Source organism: Lipotes vexillifer, unplaced genomic scaffold, assembly GCF_000442215.2.
Source record: "Lipotes vexillifer unplaced genomic scaffold, Lipotes_vexillifer_v1.1 scaffold83, whole genome shotgun sequence".
In the NCBI taxonomy this organism is placed as follows: domain Eukaryota; kingdom Metazoa; phylum Chordata; class Mammalia; order Artiodactyla; family Lipotidae; genus Lipotes; species Lipotes vexillifer.
The window spans coordinates 2,303,482-2,324,212 of record NW_006799780.1 but is presented as its reverse complement, the minus strand read 5'-3'; the positions used below and the strand labels follow the sequence as shown (position 1 = coordinate 2,324,212).

General features: G+C 37.1%; 1 protein-coding gene across 1 annotated transcript in view; it reads right to left on the bottom strand.

Moving 5' to 3' along the window:
- Positions 1–20,731, bottom strand: part of JMY (junction mediating and regulatory protein, p53 cofactor) — a 71,635-nt gene that overhangs the window by 12,113 nt on the left and 38,791 nt on the right. Inside the window, exons 3-7 of the mRNA XM_007471968.1 lie at positions 16,295–16,445; positions 12,350–12,519; positions 9,334–9,499; positions 8,661–8,848; positions 6,256–6,342 (exon numbers count right to left, since the gene is read on the bottom strand). Of these exons, the coding sequence (XP_007472030.1) occupies positions 6,256–6,342; positions 8,661–8,848; positions 9,334–9,499; positions 12,350–12,519; positions 16,295–16,445 (762 nt within the window). The remainder of the gene's footprint in view (positions 1–6,255; positions 6,343–8,660; positions 8,849–9,333; positions 9,500–12,349; positions 12,520–16,294; positions 16,446–20,731) is intronic.

The window sequence follows — 20,731 nt, the reverse complement described above, 5'->3', positions numbered from 1 at the left end:
AACACAAGAAAAGGACCTATAAAACGAACCCAAAATAATTAAGAAAATGGTAATATGAACATACGTATCGATAATTACCTTAAATGTGAATGGATTAAAGGCTCCAACCAAAAGACACAGGCTGGCTGAATGGATACAAAGACAAGACCCATATATATGCTGTCTACAAGAGACCCACTTCAGACCTAGGGACACATACAGACTGAAAGTGAGGGGATGGAAAAAGATATTCCATGCAACTGGAAATCAAAAGAAAGCTGGAGCAACAATACTCATATCAGATAAAATAGACTTTAAAATAAAGACTATTACAAGAGACAAGGAAGGACACTACATAATGATCAAGGGATCAATCCAAGAAGAAGATATAACAATTATAAATATATATGCACCCAACATAGGAACACCTCAATACATAAGGAAAATGCTAAACAGCTATAAAAGAGGAAATCAACAGGAACACAATAATAGTGGGGGACTTTAACACCTCACTTACACCAATGGACAGATCATCCAGACAGAAACTTAATAAGGAAACACAAGCTTTAAATGACACAACAGACCAGATAGATTTAATTGATATTTATAGGACATTCCACCTGATAACAGATTACACTTTCTTCTCAAGTGTACACAGAACACTCTCCAGGACAGATCACATCTTGGGTCACAAATCAAGCCTCGGTAAATTTAAGAAAATTGAAATCATATCAAGCATCGTTTCTGACCACAATGCTATGAGATTAGAAATAAATTACAGGGAAAAAACCGTAAAAAACACAAACACATGGAGGCTAAACAATACGTTACTAAATAACCAAGAGATCACTGAAGAAATCAACAGGAAATCAAACAATACCTAGGGACAAATGACAATGAAAACGCAATGATCCAAAACCTATGGGATGCAACAAAAGCAGTTCTAAGAGGAAAGTTTATAGCAATACAATCCTACCTTAAGAAACAAGAAAAATGTCAAACAATCTAACCTTACACCTAGAGAAAGAAGAACAAACAAACCCAAAGTTATTAGAAGGAAAGAAATCATAAAGATCAGAGCAGAAATAAATGAAACAAAAACAAAGAAAACAATAGCAAAGATCAATAAAACTAAAAGCTGGTTCTTTGAGAAGATAAACAAAATTGATAAGCCTTTAGCCAGACTCATCAAGAAAAAGAGAGAACTCAAATCAATAAAATTAGAAATGAAAAAGGAGAAGTTACAACAGACACCACAGAAATACAAAGCATCCTAGGAGACTACTACAAGCAACTCTATGCCAACAAAACGGACAACCTGGAAGAAATGGACAAATTCTTAGAAAGGTATAACCTTCCAAGACTGAACAAGGAAGAAATAGAAAATATGAATAGACCAATCACAACCAATGAAACTGAAACTGTGATTAAAAGTCTTCCAACAAACAAAAGCCCAGGACCGGATGGCTTCACAGGTGAATTCTATCAAATATTTAGAGAAGAGCTAACACCCATCCTTCTGAAACTCTTCCAAAAAATTGCAGAGGAAGGAACACTCCCAAACTCATTCTACAAGGCCACCATCACCCTGATACCTAAACCAGACAAAGATACTACAAAAAAAGAAAATTACAGACCAATATCACTGATGAATATAGATGCAAAAGTCCTCAACAAAATACTAGCAAACAGAATCCAACAACAAATTAAAAGGATCATACACCATGATCAAGTGGGATTTATCCCCGGGATGCAAGGATTCTCCAATATACACAAGTCAATCAATGTGATACACCATATTAAAAATTGGAAGAATAAAAAGCACATGATCATCTCAACAGATGTAGAAAAAGCTTTCGACAAAACTCAACACCACTTTATGATAAAAACTCTCCAGAAAGTGGGCATAGAGGGAACCTACCTCAACATAATAAAGGCCATATATGACAAACCCACAATAAACATCATTCTCAATGGTGAAAAACTGAAAGCATTTCCTCTAAGATCAGGAACGAGACAAGGATGTCCACTCTCACCACTATTATTCAACATAGTTTTGGAAGTCCTAGCCATGGCAATCAGAGAAGAAAAAGAAATAAAAGGAATACAAATTGGAAAAGAAGAAGTAAAACTGTCACTGTTTGCAGATGACATGATACTATACATAGAGAATCCTAAAGATGCCACCAGAAGACTACTAGAGCTACTCAATGAATCTGGTATAAAGTTGCAGGATACAAAATTAATGCACAGAAATCTCTTGCATTCCTATATGCTAACAACAGAAGATCAGAAAGAGAAATTAAGGAAACAATCCCATTCATCACTGCAACAAAAAGAATAAAATACCTAGGAATAAACCTACCTAAGAAGGTAAAAGACCTGTACTCAGGAAACTATAAGACACTGATGAAAGAAATCAAAGATGACACAAACAGATACAGAGATATATCATGTTCATGGATTGGAAGAATCAATATTGTGAAAATGACTATACTACCCAAAGCAATCTACAGATTCAGTGCAATCCCTATCAAATTACCAATGGCACTTTTTACAGAAATAGAACAAAAAAATCTTAAAATGTATGGAGACACAAAAGACCCTGAATAGCCAAAGCAATCTTAAGGGGAGAAAACAGAACTGGAGGAATCAGACTCCCTGACTTCAGACTATACTACAAAGCTACAGTAATCAAGACAATATGGTACTGGCAAAAAAACAGATATATATATCAATGGAACAGGACAGAAAGCCCAGTGATAAACCCACGCACCTACAGTCAACTAATCTATGACAAAGGAGGTAAGGATATACAATGGAGAAAAGACAGCCTCTTAAGTGGTGCTGGGAAAACTGGACAGCTACATGTAAAAGAATGAAATTAGAATACACTCTGACACCATACACAAAAATAAACTCAAAATGGATTAAAGACCTAAATGTAAGACCAGACACCATAAAACTCCTAAAGGAAAACATAGGAAGAACACCCTGTGATAAAAATCACAGCAAGATCTTTTTTGACCCACCTCCTAGAGTAATGGAAATAAAAACAAAAATAAACAAATGGGACCTAATGAAACTTCAAAGCTTTTGGACAGCAAAGGAAACTACAAACAAGATGAAAAGACAACCCTCAGAATGGGAGAAAATATTTGCAAATGAATCAACGGACAAAGGATTAATCTTCAAAATATACAAGTAGTTCATGCAGCTCAATATTAAAAAAACAAACTCAATCAAAAAATGGGCAGGGCTTCCCTGGTGGTGCAGTGGTTGAGAGTCCACCTGCCGATGCAGGAGACACTGGTTCATGCCCCAGTCCGCGAAGATCCCACATGCCGCGGAGCAGCTGGGTCCATGAGCCATGGCCGCTGAGCCTGCGCGTCCGGAGCCTGTGCTCCGCAAGAGGAGAGGTCACAACAGTGAGAGGCCTGCGTACCATAAAAAAAAAAGAAAAAAGAAAAAAAAAAGGTGGGGGGGCAGAAGACCTAAACAGACATCTCTCCAAAGAAGACATACAGATGGCCAAGAGGCACATGAAAAGCTGCTCAACATCATTAATTATTAGAGAAATGCAAATCAAAACTATAATGAGGTATCACCTCACACCAGTTAGAATGGGCATCATCAGAAAATCTACAAACAACAAATGCTGGAGAAGGTTAGGAGAAAAGGGAACCCTCTTGCACTGTTGGTGGGAATGAAAATGGATACAGCCACTATGGAGAACAGTATGGAGGTTCATTAAAAAACTAAAAATAGAATTACCATATGACCCGGCATATACCCAGAGAAAACCATAATTCAAAAAAGCACATGCACCCCAATATTCATTGCAGCACTATTTACAATAGCCAGGTCATGGAAGCAACCTAAATGCCCATTGACAGATGAATAGATAAAGAAGTTGTGGTACATATATACAATGGAATATTACTCAGCCATTAAAAAGAAACACAACTGAGTTATTTGTGGTGAGGTGGATGGACCTAGAGTCTGTCATACGAGTGAAGTAAGTCAGAAAGAGAAAAACAAATACTGTATGCTAACACATACAGAAGGAATCTAAGAAAAAAAAATGTTATGAAGAACCTAGGGGCAAGACGGCAATAAAGACACAGACCTACTAGAACATCTAGTTGAGGATATGGGGAGGGGGAAGGGTAAGCTGGGACGAAGTGAGAGAGTGGCGTGGACATATATACACTACCAAATGTAAAATAGGTAGCTAGTGGGAAGCAGCTGCATAGCACAGGGAGATCAGCTGGGTGGTTTGTGACCACCTAGAGGGGTGGGATAGGGAGGGTGGGAGGGAGGGAGACGCAAGAGGGAAGAGGTATGGGAACATATGTATATGTATAACTGGTTCACTTTGTTATAAAGCAGAAACTAACACACCATTGTAAAGCAATTATACTCCAATAAAGATGTTAAAAAAAAAAAAGAAGTTGTGGTACAAGGGACTATTACTCAGCCATAAAAAGGAACGAAATTGGGTCATTTGTAGAGATGCGGATGTACCTAGAGACTGTCATACAGAGTGCAGTAAGTCAGAAAGAGAAAAACAAATATCGTATATTAACACATATATGTGGAATCTAGAAAAATGGTACAGATGAACCAGATTGCAAGGCAAAAAGAGAGACATAGGTGTAAAGAACAAACGTATGGACACCAAGCGGGGAAAGCGGCACAGTGGGGGAATGAATTGGGAGATTGGGATTGACATATATACACTAATATGTATAAAATAGATGACTTATAAGAACCTGCTGTATAAAAAAAAATAATATTAAAACAAACAAACAAAAAAAACCACTCTGCTCTTCGAGATAATGTCAAAGAATGAAAAGGCAAGCCACAGATTAGGAGTAAGTATTTGCAACACACATATCTGAAAGGGGCTATTATCCATAATAAGAAAACAAATAACCTAATTAAAAATGAACAAAATATCTAACACTTACTAAAGCAGAGGTACAGACGGTAGATAAGCCTTGGAGCATGCCCAACATCCTACACCATTAGGGAACTGCAAACTAAAACAACTATGAGGTACCACTACACACTTATTAGAATGGCTAAATTCCAAAACACTGACAACATTAAATGAAGGATGTGGAGCAAAAGGAACTCTAAATTCGTTGCTAGTGAGAATGTAAAACGGTACAGCCACTTTGGAAGACAGTTTGGCAGTTTCCTACAAGGTAAGCATACTCTTCCCATAAGATCCAGCAATCACGCTCTTTGCTATTTACCCAAAAGAGCTGAAAACTTAATGTGCACACAAAAACCTTCCCATATTATCAGCTTTATTCTTAAGTGTCAAAACTTGGAAGCAAGATGTCTTCACCAGGTGAATGGACAAATAAACTGTGGTATATCCAGACAATGGAATATTGTTCAGTGCTAAGAAATAATCTACCATGCCCTGCAAATACAAAGAGGAACCTTAAGTGCAAATTACAAGTTACATAAGCCAATATGAAACAGCTACATATATGTTTCCAATTAAATGTTAGGGGGAAAGGCAAAACAAAAGATCAGTGGGTGCCATGAGTTTGTGGAGAGAGGGGTATGAAAAGGTGGAGCACAGGGAACTTTTAGGGCAATGAAAATATTTTGTATGATACTATAATGGTGGATTCATGTCATTATATATTTGGCAAAACCAATAGAATGTACAGAACAAAGGATGAACTGTGGACTTTGGGTGGTAATGATGTGCCAACGTTGGTTCAGACTGTAACAAATATACCACTCTTGTGTGGTACTGCACTGGTAGAGGAAGCTGTGCTATAAGGAAGTATATACACAATTGGGCCTCTGAACCTGTGGGTTCCACATCCTTGGGTTCAAACAACCTCGGATTGAAAATATTCAGGGGGCAAAAAAACCACAGAAGGTTCCAAAAAGCAAGACTCGAAGAATTTGCCTACTGGCAACTACTTACATAGCATTTACATTATATAAGGTATTATATGTAATCTAGAGAAGAAGAATACAGGAGGATATGCACAAGTTACATGCAAGTACTATGCTATTTTATATAAGGGACTGGAACATCCACAGATTTTGGTGGGGAGGTTGGGGGAGTTGGAAGGGCAGGTGTCCTGGAACCAATTTCCCCATGGACACTGAGGAATGGCTGAACAGTGACTTAATGCTAACATCTAGCTATAACATTTTCTTATTCTCTACAGATTTTATTCACTTTGAGATATGTAAAATTCCAAGTTTTATTCTAAGTCTTTCAGAGTGCAAACTTACTAGTTGTACTGTGTGGTGGGTTCTATATTCATCTTCACTCCGAAGGCGCTGTTGGAATTTTTCATTGTGTTTTGCAATACAAATTTCCTATAAATACATGAAATGTTTTAATATAAGCGAAACTTCAAAGACTCAAAATCTAATTCAATTTGATAAATTAAAATTTAATCTTAACATACCTACACAGCAAAATATCAAGTAAGCCACCTCTGGTTTCTCATCCGGAATATCGAAGCAGCATAAGCCAAATAATTAGGATCTTAAAAGATTCTTTTATTAAACTACTTAACATCTGTAGAATTCCTGATTTCTCCCTTTTTTTGGAAGGGAAGGAATGGGGCATGGTAGAGTGGAAGGGGGGTATACCTAGATAGTCTCAAAAGTCTCTTTCAAATCTGAAGACTGTGGCCAGAAGATTCTAAGTATTATTGTACTCTTTAAACTAGTCTGAGCAAAAAAGGACACATAACTCTTGACTTAAACTCTGTTTCTTAAGTGCTTTCTGATGAATTAAAGAACATGATTTTGCCCGGATTGGTTTAAACAATATCATGAAATCTGAATCTTCTGATCATAGACTTCAGAGCTAAAAAGAGACCTTAAAGACTAGAAAGTACAATAATAGTACGCTACAGATTTACATGAAAATAATATTAAGAGATATGTGCTCTTTACACATACCCTATCATCTGGCAACTTCCTAGTGGCACCATGCTAAGTCTTCATTTTCTCTGGGTCCTTCTGGAGAAGTCCTCCAGATATACATTAGTTTCTAACACTCTCAAAGCTATACCAAAAGATTACTCTTATAACCTCGTTAAGTCATACATGAATAACCTTTCAGGCCAGGAAGCTGTATTTTAAAGCAGCTCTTTTATCTCCTTCCTATCTTTACCCACACTGCGTTGACTCTACTGCCTAACAAGTATTGATCACAGATTGAACCTGTCCAAGGCAGTCTCCAAGGGGGAAAAGTGGCATGATGTAGTGATATAATGGCTCAGGCTTCCAAGTCACACAGACCTAGGATAGTATCCTACTTTGACCCATACTGGCTGCTTTTCCTTAGGTAATTTCTTTAATGACTGGAAGCCTTAGTTCCCTTGGTTATAAAATGAGGATACAAGTCTACAATTCCTTATCAAGAACAGAACTCAGGTGTGTTTCAAAATTAATTTTTTTTTAATTTTAGAAAGGTGATATGTTGCGTGCACCATCTATTATTGCCCAGTAACTCCAGCAGGATCTGACACAACACCCATAATAAGTATTACTGATGTTTTGGCAGTGAAAACAGATGAACAGTCAAAGTAAGTAGGACAAAGAAATGTTCAGGTCTGGGTTTGCCACCAAATCAAGTATCAGAATGCTTTTTGGCTACTGGGAGAATAAAAGAAGATAACATACATAAAGAACAATGTTATTTCTATTATTCTTCTTGAAACGTTTAATCACAAAGCACAGACCTCAAGTCCTCATGGCACAGCCAGAGACCGTCTTTGTTCTTTCAAGAGGAGAAGAAGGGCATGATTTACTTATAGCCAGAGAACTGCCGCTGGGTATGAAATTCTATTGTGGGAGCCAGATGAACCACGGAGCCTGTGACCCTGGGGGTGCTGACATGCAGACCACAAGGAATGTAGGGTGCTGTTACAAAGAGAGTCATTCTGATCTTTGGTAAAGTATGACTGATCTTTCTTCTCAGAACAGTGTTTCTAAGTTCCTCTCTTTCCAGCCTTCTTTTGTCATTCCTCCTTCCCTCTGCAGTTCTGTCACCTAAGCCGTTGGATTTGGGGGTCTGGGGGCAGGGAAAGGGCAGGACAGGGGGTAAGACCATTCAGAGACCCTTGGCTGTGTGCTGTGATAGGTCACAGCAGATCAGAGGCTGCGGTGTAAATGGGCGGAATCTACAGGGCTGAGTTTCCCTACCTCAGATTTAGTTTCATATAAGAATGAAGAGTGAAGAATATAGATTAAATTGGTACACACTTTTATATATAAATAAAAATTTCCTTGAAGACTGAGGTCAGAAGCAGTCAAATTAATTGTAGAGCATCCCTGGCCTCCTTAAAATAAAAAGGAGCCGGGAATTGCATTACATGGAATCCTGTAGTCATGATCAGAGTCACCTTTGGGTGGCTGAGGCAAACAGCATATCACCACTGGCTGTTCTAATGTGTTTAAGAGGGTAATGATCAGACAACCATATAATGTCAATATAATGGCCCAAGTATTGAGAAGATATAACTCTTACTCAGTTTTAAAAGGTATGTGTATTAGTGACAAATTGCGTTAGAATTATTGGATGTGGGTCAAAGAATAAGTAATGGAAAAAAAAAAGATTAAGGAATAAAAGCAAGATGTAAAACTAAGGTTATATTCAATTAATATGTAACCTATTATACCTTTTTATTTCTGAGGTATGCTTTCTTGGCTGAAACCCGTCCACGTCTTGCCTCCAGCTGGCGTGCTTTCTGCTGAAGTTTCTGTAACTCTTCTCTCTGTAAATGCACAGACACTGCCATCTCTTCCTTCTCCAGCATGGCCTCCATGCTTTCGTAAGTGTCATAGTATACCACTTCATCTCTCTTTTCTGTTACAAAACAGCAACAAGGGGTAGTGGTTAAGAGCATGGGCTATGGAGCCAGACAGAACAGGGCTCTGATCCACTCACTGATTCTATAACCTCAGGCAAAGCCATTACCCCTTTGTAAAATAGTGATTAGGAAATATACCTCTTTGGGGGAATGTGTGTGCCAGTGTCTGGCACATAGTTAAGTGCTCAATGTAAAATGCCAAGAACCTTGTCTCCCAAATAAAAAATCTGAGAATACAGATTCTGGCTGAAGCAACAAAGCAAGTTACTTACAAAGTAAGTACGAAGGAATAACATAGTTGCACTGCTACATCTACTAAATCACTTGTTTGACTTTACATTAAGTTTTCTTAGCCTCAACAGAAGAAATAAAACTGGTGTCCATGTACATTTTCCCTATGTATGCAAACAAATACATGGAGAAATTCCATCATTCATTCAAATGTCTTTTTGTGGACTTATGTATTAGACACGCATCATACCCGATATAAGTCTTTTGATGCTTTCCAGTTGTGCTGTCAACAGTAACTCTTCACACTTTAAGATTTCAAACTGCACTTCATACAACTGAAGTTGCAGATCATAATAATCAGCTTCTAATTGATCCAACTGAGCGATGGCTTCTGTACCGCCCTGCAAACTCTGCATCTGCATTGAAAATAAAAATAAGAACATATCTAGTTTGAGAGAACAAGAAATTAAGCTATGATTAGAAATGAATACTAACTAATCAGACAGGATAAATCCATGAAGCAACTGAACACCAGCAGACAATGTGGGATCAGAGGCTCGTGTACAGATAATTTAAGAACCTACTAAATTTGTGTATAAAACTGTGTAAACATGTATATTTTTCTCTGAGTACAGTGTTCCTAGCTTTCAAATTCATAAAGGGACAAGAGTCTGTGACTTAAAAGAGGTGAGAATGATGATAATCAAGACTCGGTTAAAAAGGAGTAGTACTTACTCCTAAGTGTGATTAAAAAAATTTTTTTTAAGTCAAATGTAATTTGCTTGCCTGGGTGATATTTAATGTTTCAGTGTTACTTTAGAAATTGTTTGATGTTTAGCGTTATACCATGGCAAATACCACTGTCACATCAGGAAGACGTTTTTGTTTTTAAAATAACCTAAGGAGATGTGACATATCAACATTTTTTTTAAAGAACAAAAGTCTCGCCATAATTTAAACCACAGAGTAGTACTGTACTATAAAGCAAGGGATTTGTTTGGGATGGGCTTAATAAATCACATTTGGTCTGTTTCTCATGAGTCATGTGGTCATGTTAAATTAATGCTAATAAAACTACTGCAGTCATCATCACAGATATATATAAAAAGCACAATGCATATATTGTATCACTCAACAGGCACAAATCTGGCAAGAATGACTGACAGCTTTACCAAATCCTTTGAAGAATTCAAACACAATCAAGAACATTCAAAAACAGACTATTAAGGTACTATTAAGGATAACCCCAGGGAAAATGACCCCACAGATAAACATGCCAGACTCCCTGGCCCACTTCAGCCTCACCTTTCTCTACCATAGGAGACCAATTCCAGTAAGAAATGTTCTTGCAATAGCACACAGTTATAAATCTTACCTCAGCAGCTCTTTTAGGCACCCTATGTTGTCATTACAATTCATCCTGCTTAGAATAAAGCTAGTCAATCTGATGAAGACAGTGGCACTCTATTTCAGTCAATAAAATGCTATCATATCAAGTTTTAAAGTTCAAGACCTTAAGAAAATTCCAGATACCTAGTAACATAAAGGAGAAAGCTAACTAGAAAAGAAGATTAGAGTGGAAATGCCTCAGGTGAAGGAGAGATGGAGCTGAAATCTGTGAAGAGATTCTGAATAGTGTGGAAAAGTTCAGAACAAGTTCTAATTCTTCCTTTAACAATAGTAGCAAATCAGAAAATGTAAGGGAAAAATAAATCCATTAACAAATCTAAATCCATAATTTAAAATCCATTAACAAAAAGATTTTTCTAGATCGTACCCTTAAAATATTACAGATTACCTCATACACTATTTTTTAAACAAGTTAGACATGCATATGCACATTCATAGAATATATTTTACATAAAGCTGTATTAATAAAAGCAGTGATGACATTTTGTTCTTCTCTAGAGAATATACAACTTTCACAAATACATACTCAATGTATTTAGAAGGTAATGTGGTCAAGCCACAGAATGGGAACAAATATTTGCAAATCATATATTTGATAAGACTTGCATCTGGAATATGTAAAGATCTCTTTCAATTCAGTGATATAAAAAAAACCAATTTTAGGGAGTTGCCCGGCAGTCCAGCAGATCCCGCAAGCCTAGCAGCACAGCTCCCCCACACACAAAAAAATTTTTAATGAGCAAATGACCTGAATAGACACTTCTCCAAAGAAAATATATAAGTGGCCAATAAGCACATGGAAAGATAGTGGACATAAATGCCATCAGAGAAAGGCAAATCAAAGCCACGAGATACCACTTCACAGCCACCAGGATGGCTATTATTAAATATATATATATATAAAATATATATTATATATAATATATATAATATATAATATATATAAAAGACTGTTTACTGTAACGTAAAGAAAGATGTAGAGAAATTCTATCCTTTGTACACTGCTGGTGGGAATGTAAATGGTACAGCTGCTTTGGAAAACAGTCTGATAGTTCCTCAATAGGTTAAATAGCATTTCATGCCAAGATAAATGAAAACCTTGCACATGGATGTTTCACAGCAGCTTTATTCGTAAAGCTCCAAAAGTAGAAAGAACCCAAAAGTTCATCAACTGATGAATGCACAAAATGTGGCCAAAATAAATAAATTAAGTAATGATGCATGCTACAATATGGATGCACCTTGAAAACATTACACTACGTGGGGGAAAAAGCATTTTAAAAAATCACATCTTTTATGATTCCATTTATAGGAAATGTCAAGAATAGCAAATCTATAGAGACAGAAAATAGTTGCCTAGGTGTGGGGAGGACCGAAGGGGAGATAGGAAATGAGTGCTCCTTTTTCTTTTAACAGTTGCTGCCTACAGTCATGCTGGCATGCTGTGAAAATGCCATAACTGTAACTCTTCTATCAGAGGCCCCATTGTGAAAGTTATCATCTCATGGAGGTACTGCAAAATTAACAACTGCCTGTAGAGTCAGAAAAATTTAAGTCTTATACCAAAAAAAAGTCAAATGGCACATCTTATTTAAAAAAATTTTTAAATATATTTTTCTCATGGCTTTTGTTACCTCCTCTTCTTTTTTTTTTTTTTTCTGGTACGCGGGCCTCTCACTGTTGTGGCCTCTCCCGCTGCAGAGCACAGGCTCCGGACGCGCAGGCTCAGCGGCCATGGCTCACGGGCCCAGCCGCTCCGCGGCATGTGGGATCCTCCTGGACCGGGGCATGAACCCGTGTCCCCTGCATCGGCAGGCGGACTCCCAACCACTGCGCCACCAGGGAAGCCCTGTTACCTCTTCTTTTAGTGCATGTTTCCTCTGTTCCAAACAGATTTCTTTAGCTCTCATCATCTGCAGAGTCTCCTTAGAAACTGCATACTGGAGTTTTTCCATACGTTCAGCAGCTGCTGCCCATGATGCTTTACCAAATTTCTTCTGATCTGCTCGCATTCGATCATATACAGCTATTGATAATTTTTAAAAAGACATTGAGACATTAAGACATGAAACAACTTGACACTAAAGAATTGAAAGTCTTAGATTCCACTGATCACACACTCAAAAGATAAACACACAAATGCTACCCTCATGATAAACTACCTATAACAGCTCTAAAATATAATTCAACAGTATGTTAGATTCTCTCTAATGTCTCCAATAAGAATTTTAAATAGTCATTCTCAGAAATAACTTTCTGAAGATGAAACTGAGTTTTCAGGTTAATTTTAAAACTTACTTAAAAAAAACCTCTTTTCACATTGTCCAGTGTTATTAAATTTCTAAGTTTCTATAAAACTTTATTCTGTCACGGTTTATACTTTTTCCTAGGTATGTTAGTTGAAATCAGAACCATAACTATTAAAGGGTATTTAAAAATTAGTTAAATTCATGTACTTTTGAGTTCTCCAAACATATTTTAATGATAATGGCAGGATGAAATAAATCCTAGACATTAGCATGGAGCTGATTAGTGCTGGAGCAGAATCAGTTAGTGCTGGGCTTAACTAACCAAGCCCCAAAGAAGACACCCAACTTCTCCTTGCCACCACACAGGAAAAGGAAGAACTTTTTAATTTGCCACAATAGAGGCCTCATTCAAGAAACATCTCTTGACAACCAAACACCTAGTATCTTCCAGTTAAAGAAGTTTATCACTGATAATAGCATGGTGCTGGCTCATCTTGGGTCCTTATACAAATGAACCCAACCATCCTATGATCCTTATGCCTAATAGGTCAGACATGCTTTAACTATCATAAAAGAGTCAGGCAATCTGATTACGCAGTACCTAATGTAGTCTTTAGATCAGTGTACATTCTCTAGTAGTTTCTTTAATACGTTCAGAGGTAAGTGATTAATACTTTTGTAATGCTACTATATCATAACCCTCTTTGCAAGAAGTATCTCAGTAACATTTGCCTCAATTTTAATATTTTGACAACAATATGAGTACATACTTGAAAATTAAAACTGTACAGAGAGGCTGACAGTGGAAAAGAGCAGTTTCTCATGCTCAGCTCTCCCCCCACCCTTAGTCCCAATGCCTAAGTGCAACCAACTTGGAACCTGCTCCTGGGTAGTTAGTTACCTCCATTCAAGAACGTTACCATTTCTTGATTTAGTCTTAAAAATCTGTTGAGTTCTTATGACAAATGAGCAATCTACTTACTCAGAATCTCCTCTCAATATAGTTCTTCTGGTTTCTCTGGTTTTTCTTTGGCCTTTAAATGCTAACATATTTGAATATTGATCTGATCCTTTATTTTAGGGTTTCTAACAAATAATATCTACTTCTGTTGCTTACATAGCAAATAATTCTGCCATCTTAAATCTCTACCTTTTAAAAATGTATGATAATATTTATGCAACCATAAGATCAATACAGTAGTGCACTGTAGGGGAAAAAATAACAGCAGGGGGTTTGGAGTTAGACAGCTTAGAGTTAAATTCTCACTTCTACCCATCGACATGTAACTTGCAGAAGAAACTTAACTGTTCTTGGGCTAAATTCCCTTGAATAATAAACATAAGGAAATACAGTACCTCCTCGGAAGACTTGTGGAAATTAAATGAGAGAATAATAGATATTTAAATGTTTCTCTCACTTCACATGGCAATATTAATCAAATACATGGTCTGTTTGGTTTCTTCTCTCCCTCATGCACATGTGATCACAATCACTCATATTTATACGATGCTGTGTTAATTTCAAAGTGCTTTTTCCAAGTGTTCTATTTATCTGCCCAGCAATCCTATAGAATAGGCATGGTATGCATTATCAACACCTTCAACATAGATATGTGAAACTTGGTGACTTAAGACCAAGGTTACACACCTATAAAAGAAGAGTTATATGAGTACCCAAGTTGCTTAAATACCTAGTCTGCTGCTTCTATCATTTTTACCTGAACTTGTAATCACAGCATATTGTCAAACATTCTTCATAATCAAAAACAGTCTGGAGCCTTATCTCTTGCTTCCCACTTAAGGACTGTCTGTGGAGCAGTTCCCTGTCCTAATTCAGTCTCAGGTTGTTACCTACCACAAGAGCTAGTCAATACTTTGTCTTCCAACATCTTTAGATAGAATGTATTCTTCTGCCTAATTGCTGCTCACTTCACCTGGAGTTATTTTCCAACAGCTCAGGAATATGAAGATAATGTAGAAAATTATGAATACAGAATGCTCGGAATACCCCTAGAACAATATTGGAACACCTCTAAAACAGATTCTTGGGCTTCCCTGGTGACGCAGTGGTTGAGAGTCCACCTGCCGATGCAGGGGACACGGGTTCGTGCCCCGGTCCGGGAAGATCCCACATGCCGCGGAGCGGCTGGGCCCGTGACCATGGCCACTGAGCCTGTGTGTCCGGAGCCTGTGCTCCGCAACGGGAGAGGCCACAACAGTGAGAGGCCCGCGTACTGCAAAAAAATCAAAACAAAACAAAAAACAGATTCTTCTCTCCCTCTGCTGGCAAGAATAAAGATTCTTGCTCAGATGACTGAAAACATTAACAGGAGAACAACCATGTAATAGCACCCTATGGTGATCATTATATGTAAAAAAGCTCTGAAGGCAACAATCCTGGTGTTTACAAGGAATCATGTTAAATTTGTTTAAAAAACCTTAATGTTCTAACATACATATACCTGTCAGAAAAGGGCCCATTTAAGATGTTTTTAAAAGCTAAGCAGTAAAATTGGGCTACACCTGGCTTTGCATAAGGAAAGAAATAAAGGCCTATTTTACTCCTCTTCTAATATATAGAGAATACAGGGAGATTTTATATAGATCAATAGGGGGAAAACAGCCCAATAGAAAAATAGGCAGAAGACAGTAACTGGGGAAAAAGAAAGGATGTGCAAATACCAATTATTACATGAAAACAAAAAAGATGAACACTCAGTAATAAGCAAAGAAATGCAAATTTTAAAAACATGGTACTACTTTTCATCTATTAAACTGTTTGTTTTTTTTAATGACAATGCCAAATGATGCTGAGGAATCAAGGAAAGTATTCTCATTCAGCACAATTGCTTCCAGTGAAACTTTTAAGGAAACGTGGATGTGCTGAAAGAATAACCTGAATAACTACTTTAATGCCAGGTATGCAAATAGAGAGATTATTAAAATAATGAATAATTTAAACTGCTTCTCAGGGAGTGGTGGAACGATTTCTGTGGCCTCCTATGGAAGGGAGTTGGAAGGAATGGACCTTGCCAGAGAGACCCTGCCAGATGTATCTCTTCATTTGGCTTGATTTGTATCCTTTATAAATTGTAATGGTAAGTATGTGTTTTCCTGAGTTCTGCGAGTGAATTTTTGAACGTAAAAGGGCCAAATTTGTAGCCAGTTGGTTAGACGTACAGATGGCCGAAGGACACCCCAAATTTGCAAGTAGTGTCTGAAGGGCAGGGAGTCTTGCTGGTGACTGGGACTTTAAGCTATGGCATCTGTAACTGTGAACGATTATTGTCAGAATTGAATTATGCTATACTAATACCCATCACTTTTAATTTTTTTAAAGGTGGGCTATATGTAAACACATATGCCTAGAAAAGACTGAAAGGATATACCTTAACTTGTTAATAGTGGTCTTAACTGCTAGGATTATGAGTGGTCTTTAATTCTTTTCTATATAACTATTTCAAACATAAAATACTTAAACCACTCATTTTTGAAAATACCTCCATCCATTTTGAAAATACCTAACAAAAATAATTCTACTGGGAAACTCACCTTTTTGAGCTTTAGCTGTTATTTCAAAATATTTGACAGTAAGATCCTGAATGGACAGCACAGCCATATGAGCTTTCCGCTGCCAATCAGCATCTTCTTTTTGTAGACTTTCAATTCTTCGGGGACCCAGGTAATCATTCTCTATAGAAATCTGTAGAGAGAAAAAAAGAAAAATGGGAAAGATCATTTCTTTCTCTCTTTTAACATTACTGAACGTTTATATATCAGGCATTGTGCTTGGTACTAGAAGAAAGAATACTTGTTTTTCCCTGCTCTGCAGTAGAAGCTATCAATTTACAAAACAATTAAATTAACAATAATGTTGAAGACAGCTGATGCAGAAATTGTTCCCCCTTCCTCCTCTAACTTCTTCTTCCTCCTTCCCTCTTCTATATATAAATAAAGGACATATAACAAAATGTTTAAGACTGATTATTTTCAAGCGCTGGGATGAGAAATTTATTTCCTCCTTTACAACAATTGTACTTTCAGTTTAAGAATTATTTGTGCCAATAAAATGCTTATTTAATCATTGACATAAATAAATAAAATAAGATTGACAATATATAAAAATCAGCCTATCTGCCTACTGAAGGACTCTGGATATAAGTAACAGAAAAACTGGCTATGTATTATTTATAAGAGTCACAACTAAAACAAAAGGACAAAGGAAAGTTGAAAATCAAATGATGGACAGAGGTATGCCAAGTGAATGTCACGGAAGTAACAATATCAATATTAAAATATAGAAAAGTGCTAAACCGGTATGTTAATATGGAAGAAAGTTACAGTCCAGGAAGAACAGCAATAGACCCTCTGTACTGCTTTACCACATACTGAGAAAGAGACTTAAAACTTAAACAATAACACCATATTAGGATGATGGGGAAAAAATATTAGAGAGAAAAATGTGCCACCCCTGGCACACTTAAAAAAAAATTGATCAAGTAAGTTATCATACACCGCTAAAAAATTATAATGAATTTCAAAAGTAGAAATAATGCAGGTCATAGACTCTAAACAGTACAATAACCAGAAATCAAAGGAACAGTCTAAAACAGTTGATTGAGTCTTGAAGCAACAATATACTGCTCCTTAAGCAAATGAAGTCTTCCAGAAAGAGGGAAAAACATATGAGCACTCGCTGTAGTGCTCAGCACACAAAGAACAATTAATTAGCAATGTTAAGGGGACAGTGGCAAGGTAGAGGAAGAGGTCAAGAATGATCCTAGGGTTACTGGGAAAAAATATGTACATGGAATTGCCAAGGATTTCATTTTGCATACTAAGTTTAACTTTGCAAGTCATGTCCAGAGATATAAGCTTGCGTACCCTTGACACACTAGAAGACATTTAAAGCAACGAGAGTGAATGAGTTCATGTAAGGAACTGTAATCATATAAGTAGCAAGATTCAATGGAGGAGAAATCAACACTATCAAACACTAAGCGCTTAGGGATCAAGTAGATACACAACCAGTACCCATGGACCTAACAGCATGAACTTGGCGACAACGGTTCTGGAGTACAGGCAAATTCCTTTTGCCTATTAATTCCCACCATATCTTCAGACCTCAGTTCAATTACTGGTTCATGGATGTCGTCCCTGACTCACCATTATAGGCAGTATAAGCTCTTCAATCTAAAAAATAGCCTTCATTCTTAAGTCTTAACACAATCATACTTTATTTTATATCACCTCCTTTCTGCTCTGAATGTTCCATGAGGGCAGAGAATGCACCAGTGGTTTTTATCTCTGCTTGCTTGCTTTTCACTAGCACACTGCTGGGCATGAACTAGGTAATCTACAATATTTCCTGAATGAGTGAATAAAAATTCACTTCCACACATGTTTTTAATGAGGAGAGAAATGTAGACACATGTATAATACTCTTTTGAGAAATTTGTGTGAGTGAATAGAGGGGTAAAGGGTGGAGAAAAGGATAAGGCTTAAGGGTAGGCACTCTTGCTTTATTTTAATGGGAGATCACAGAGCAGGTTGAGAGGGAGAACCTATGTCTTCCCCTGTGAAGAAAGAACCCAGTTATGAAAAGAATCTGAACAAGAATTATTTATATGTATAACTGAATCACTTTGCTGTACACCTGAAAGTAACAGAACATTGTAAATCAACAATACTCCAAAATAATATAAAAATTAAAAAAAGAAAGAAAGAATCCAATTAAAAATAAATTGGTAGAGGAGACGGAAGAAGACACAAGATAGCTGTTTTTAGATGGTAGGGTGACAAACCATTTATCGTAGGAAGAGGGTTAGTGAAGTCATGGTGAAACAAGCACATGTAATATACTGCTGGTGGAACTATAAATTGATTAAAACCTTTTCTGGGAAGTATTTTATGATACCATAATCTTTGAACACATTTAGCTGTTTAGATCAGGACAAACTTTACTGAGGCCCATAAATTGCAGAGGGCTTTGAAGGAGGGGTAGGATTTTGACAGTTACATGGGGAGCATATGGGAAAAGAGAACCCCCCAAAAGGGATGCTGTAGGTAAGAATTAACCTGAACAAAAGCCTTGAGGTAAGTAAGTAAGTTCAATGCATGGTAAAGGACAGAGAGCAGTCCAGCCTAGCTGGAGTTTAGGTAAAACAGATGAAGGTAGTGGGAGACAACACTAGAGAAGTAGGTTAGATCAATGAGGAGGCCGAGGAGTTTGTATTGCGTATGACAGGCAACTGGAAACCACTGAGGGCTTCTCAGCAATAGTAAGTGGCATATTTAGACTTCAGTTTACATTTAAGGTTTTAGAAAACTTGTTTTCTGTAATAAAACCATCAAGGTTTTGTGCTTTCATTTGTTGTGATTACCTTTGATTTTTAAAACAAGTTAAAAAGCAAAAGATTAGTGTTCACAAGTATGAAAAAGAAATTTAATAAATTGATATTATGATAAATTTAATAAATTGTAGCAAAAATTTAAATTCTTACTCGGCACATTATGATGGAAGTCCTTTTCAATGACATGATTAAACTTCATATGTTTATTATACCTAAGACCATAAGCTAGGTTAGCTAAGTTTTTTCCCTGACTTTGAAAGTCAAAATGTATTTAGATTCTATCAACTCCGAAGTTCAACCTTCTGCCTTGTGATGCTAGGGTTCAGGCTCTGAAAACCACATTTAGCCTTTGCCAACAGAAAGGGTCGGAGGAGATTTCAGAGTTGAAGGAAAGAGAAGATTTGCTTCTTCCTATCTGTATCACTTGACTTTCCTGTTTGCTGTTCCTGTGATCATCATCCCAGACTCGCTTCTTCATCCATCAACAGAATCGAGTTTGCAGTTTTTTAACCTTTGCAGAACTGACCTCATTTGTGTGCCCAAGACAAACCAGCACCTGTTCACCAGTGCCCTATCCCCAGAGATCTGGTCCTCTCCATTGAGATCAGACACACCAGCACTAGAAGAGCAATGTCTTCTTTCTCAGAGGTCAGCTCCACAGGACCTATCCTTTAATAATTACCACCTCTTCCCTTTGTAACCCCCGATCCTAGGAGTGGTGGCTGCTTTTGCAATTAACTCTGGTATCTTAAGAGTTGCCTTCTTATCTACCTTGTTAACAACTTTATACCTGGTTCTTAAAATTCCCTCTGTTGAAATAACTGATTTGATCTTCTGGTCAGACCAACAGACACAAGTGTGGAATAGAAATGTAATAACCAAAACAGGCAGTGCTCAAAATTCAAAAATCTTAACTCAGATCATGAAGATAGAAACCCTTTTCACTTGCATAGTTAAACACTGTACAGAAATAAGAAACCTTGCATTATCTTTTTTTTTTTTTTTTTGAGTGGTAGGGACTGCTCTGTATAGGACACTTCATTCTATCATTCCCATTCTTTGTGCCCTCCTCCAAACCCCCTTCTATTGTTTCGATTCTCTGCATTGTGACCATAATCTGTGTTTCACTTAAATCCTGTTTCCTAGGGCTAACTGCAGTCTATTCCTATCCAGTCTGCTGGGCTCTCCTAATGCCAAACTTTTGATTATTTGTCTTTAATCCTTGCCTTCCCCTTTCCTATTGCTGTGGAACATCTAAACTAGGAAAATGGCCTTCCCTAAATTTTTGTCTGCTCACCATCAGTGCCTCTCACCACGTGTGAACTGCTGGGGCACTCTGAGTAGATAAATACCAGTTTCATTCTTGGAAGATCTCGCTCATAAGTTATGTAGCATAACATATCCTAGATATTTAAATTATTAATACTAATTTTAGTACATAAAAATGAGCATGTGAATACTAAGAAAATTATAAAGTTAGAGAAAATTATTGACATCCAAGGCTAATCATAATGGAAGAAGGGGTATGAAGGAAACATACTAATTTATAATACTTTTTTCCACTTCTAGGAATAAACGTGAATAAGAGAGTCAGTGAAACACTTATAATTACAAGTAACATTCAGCTGCAGGGAAA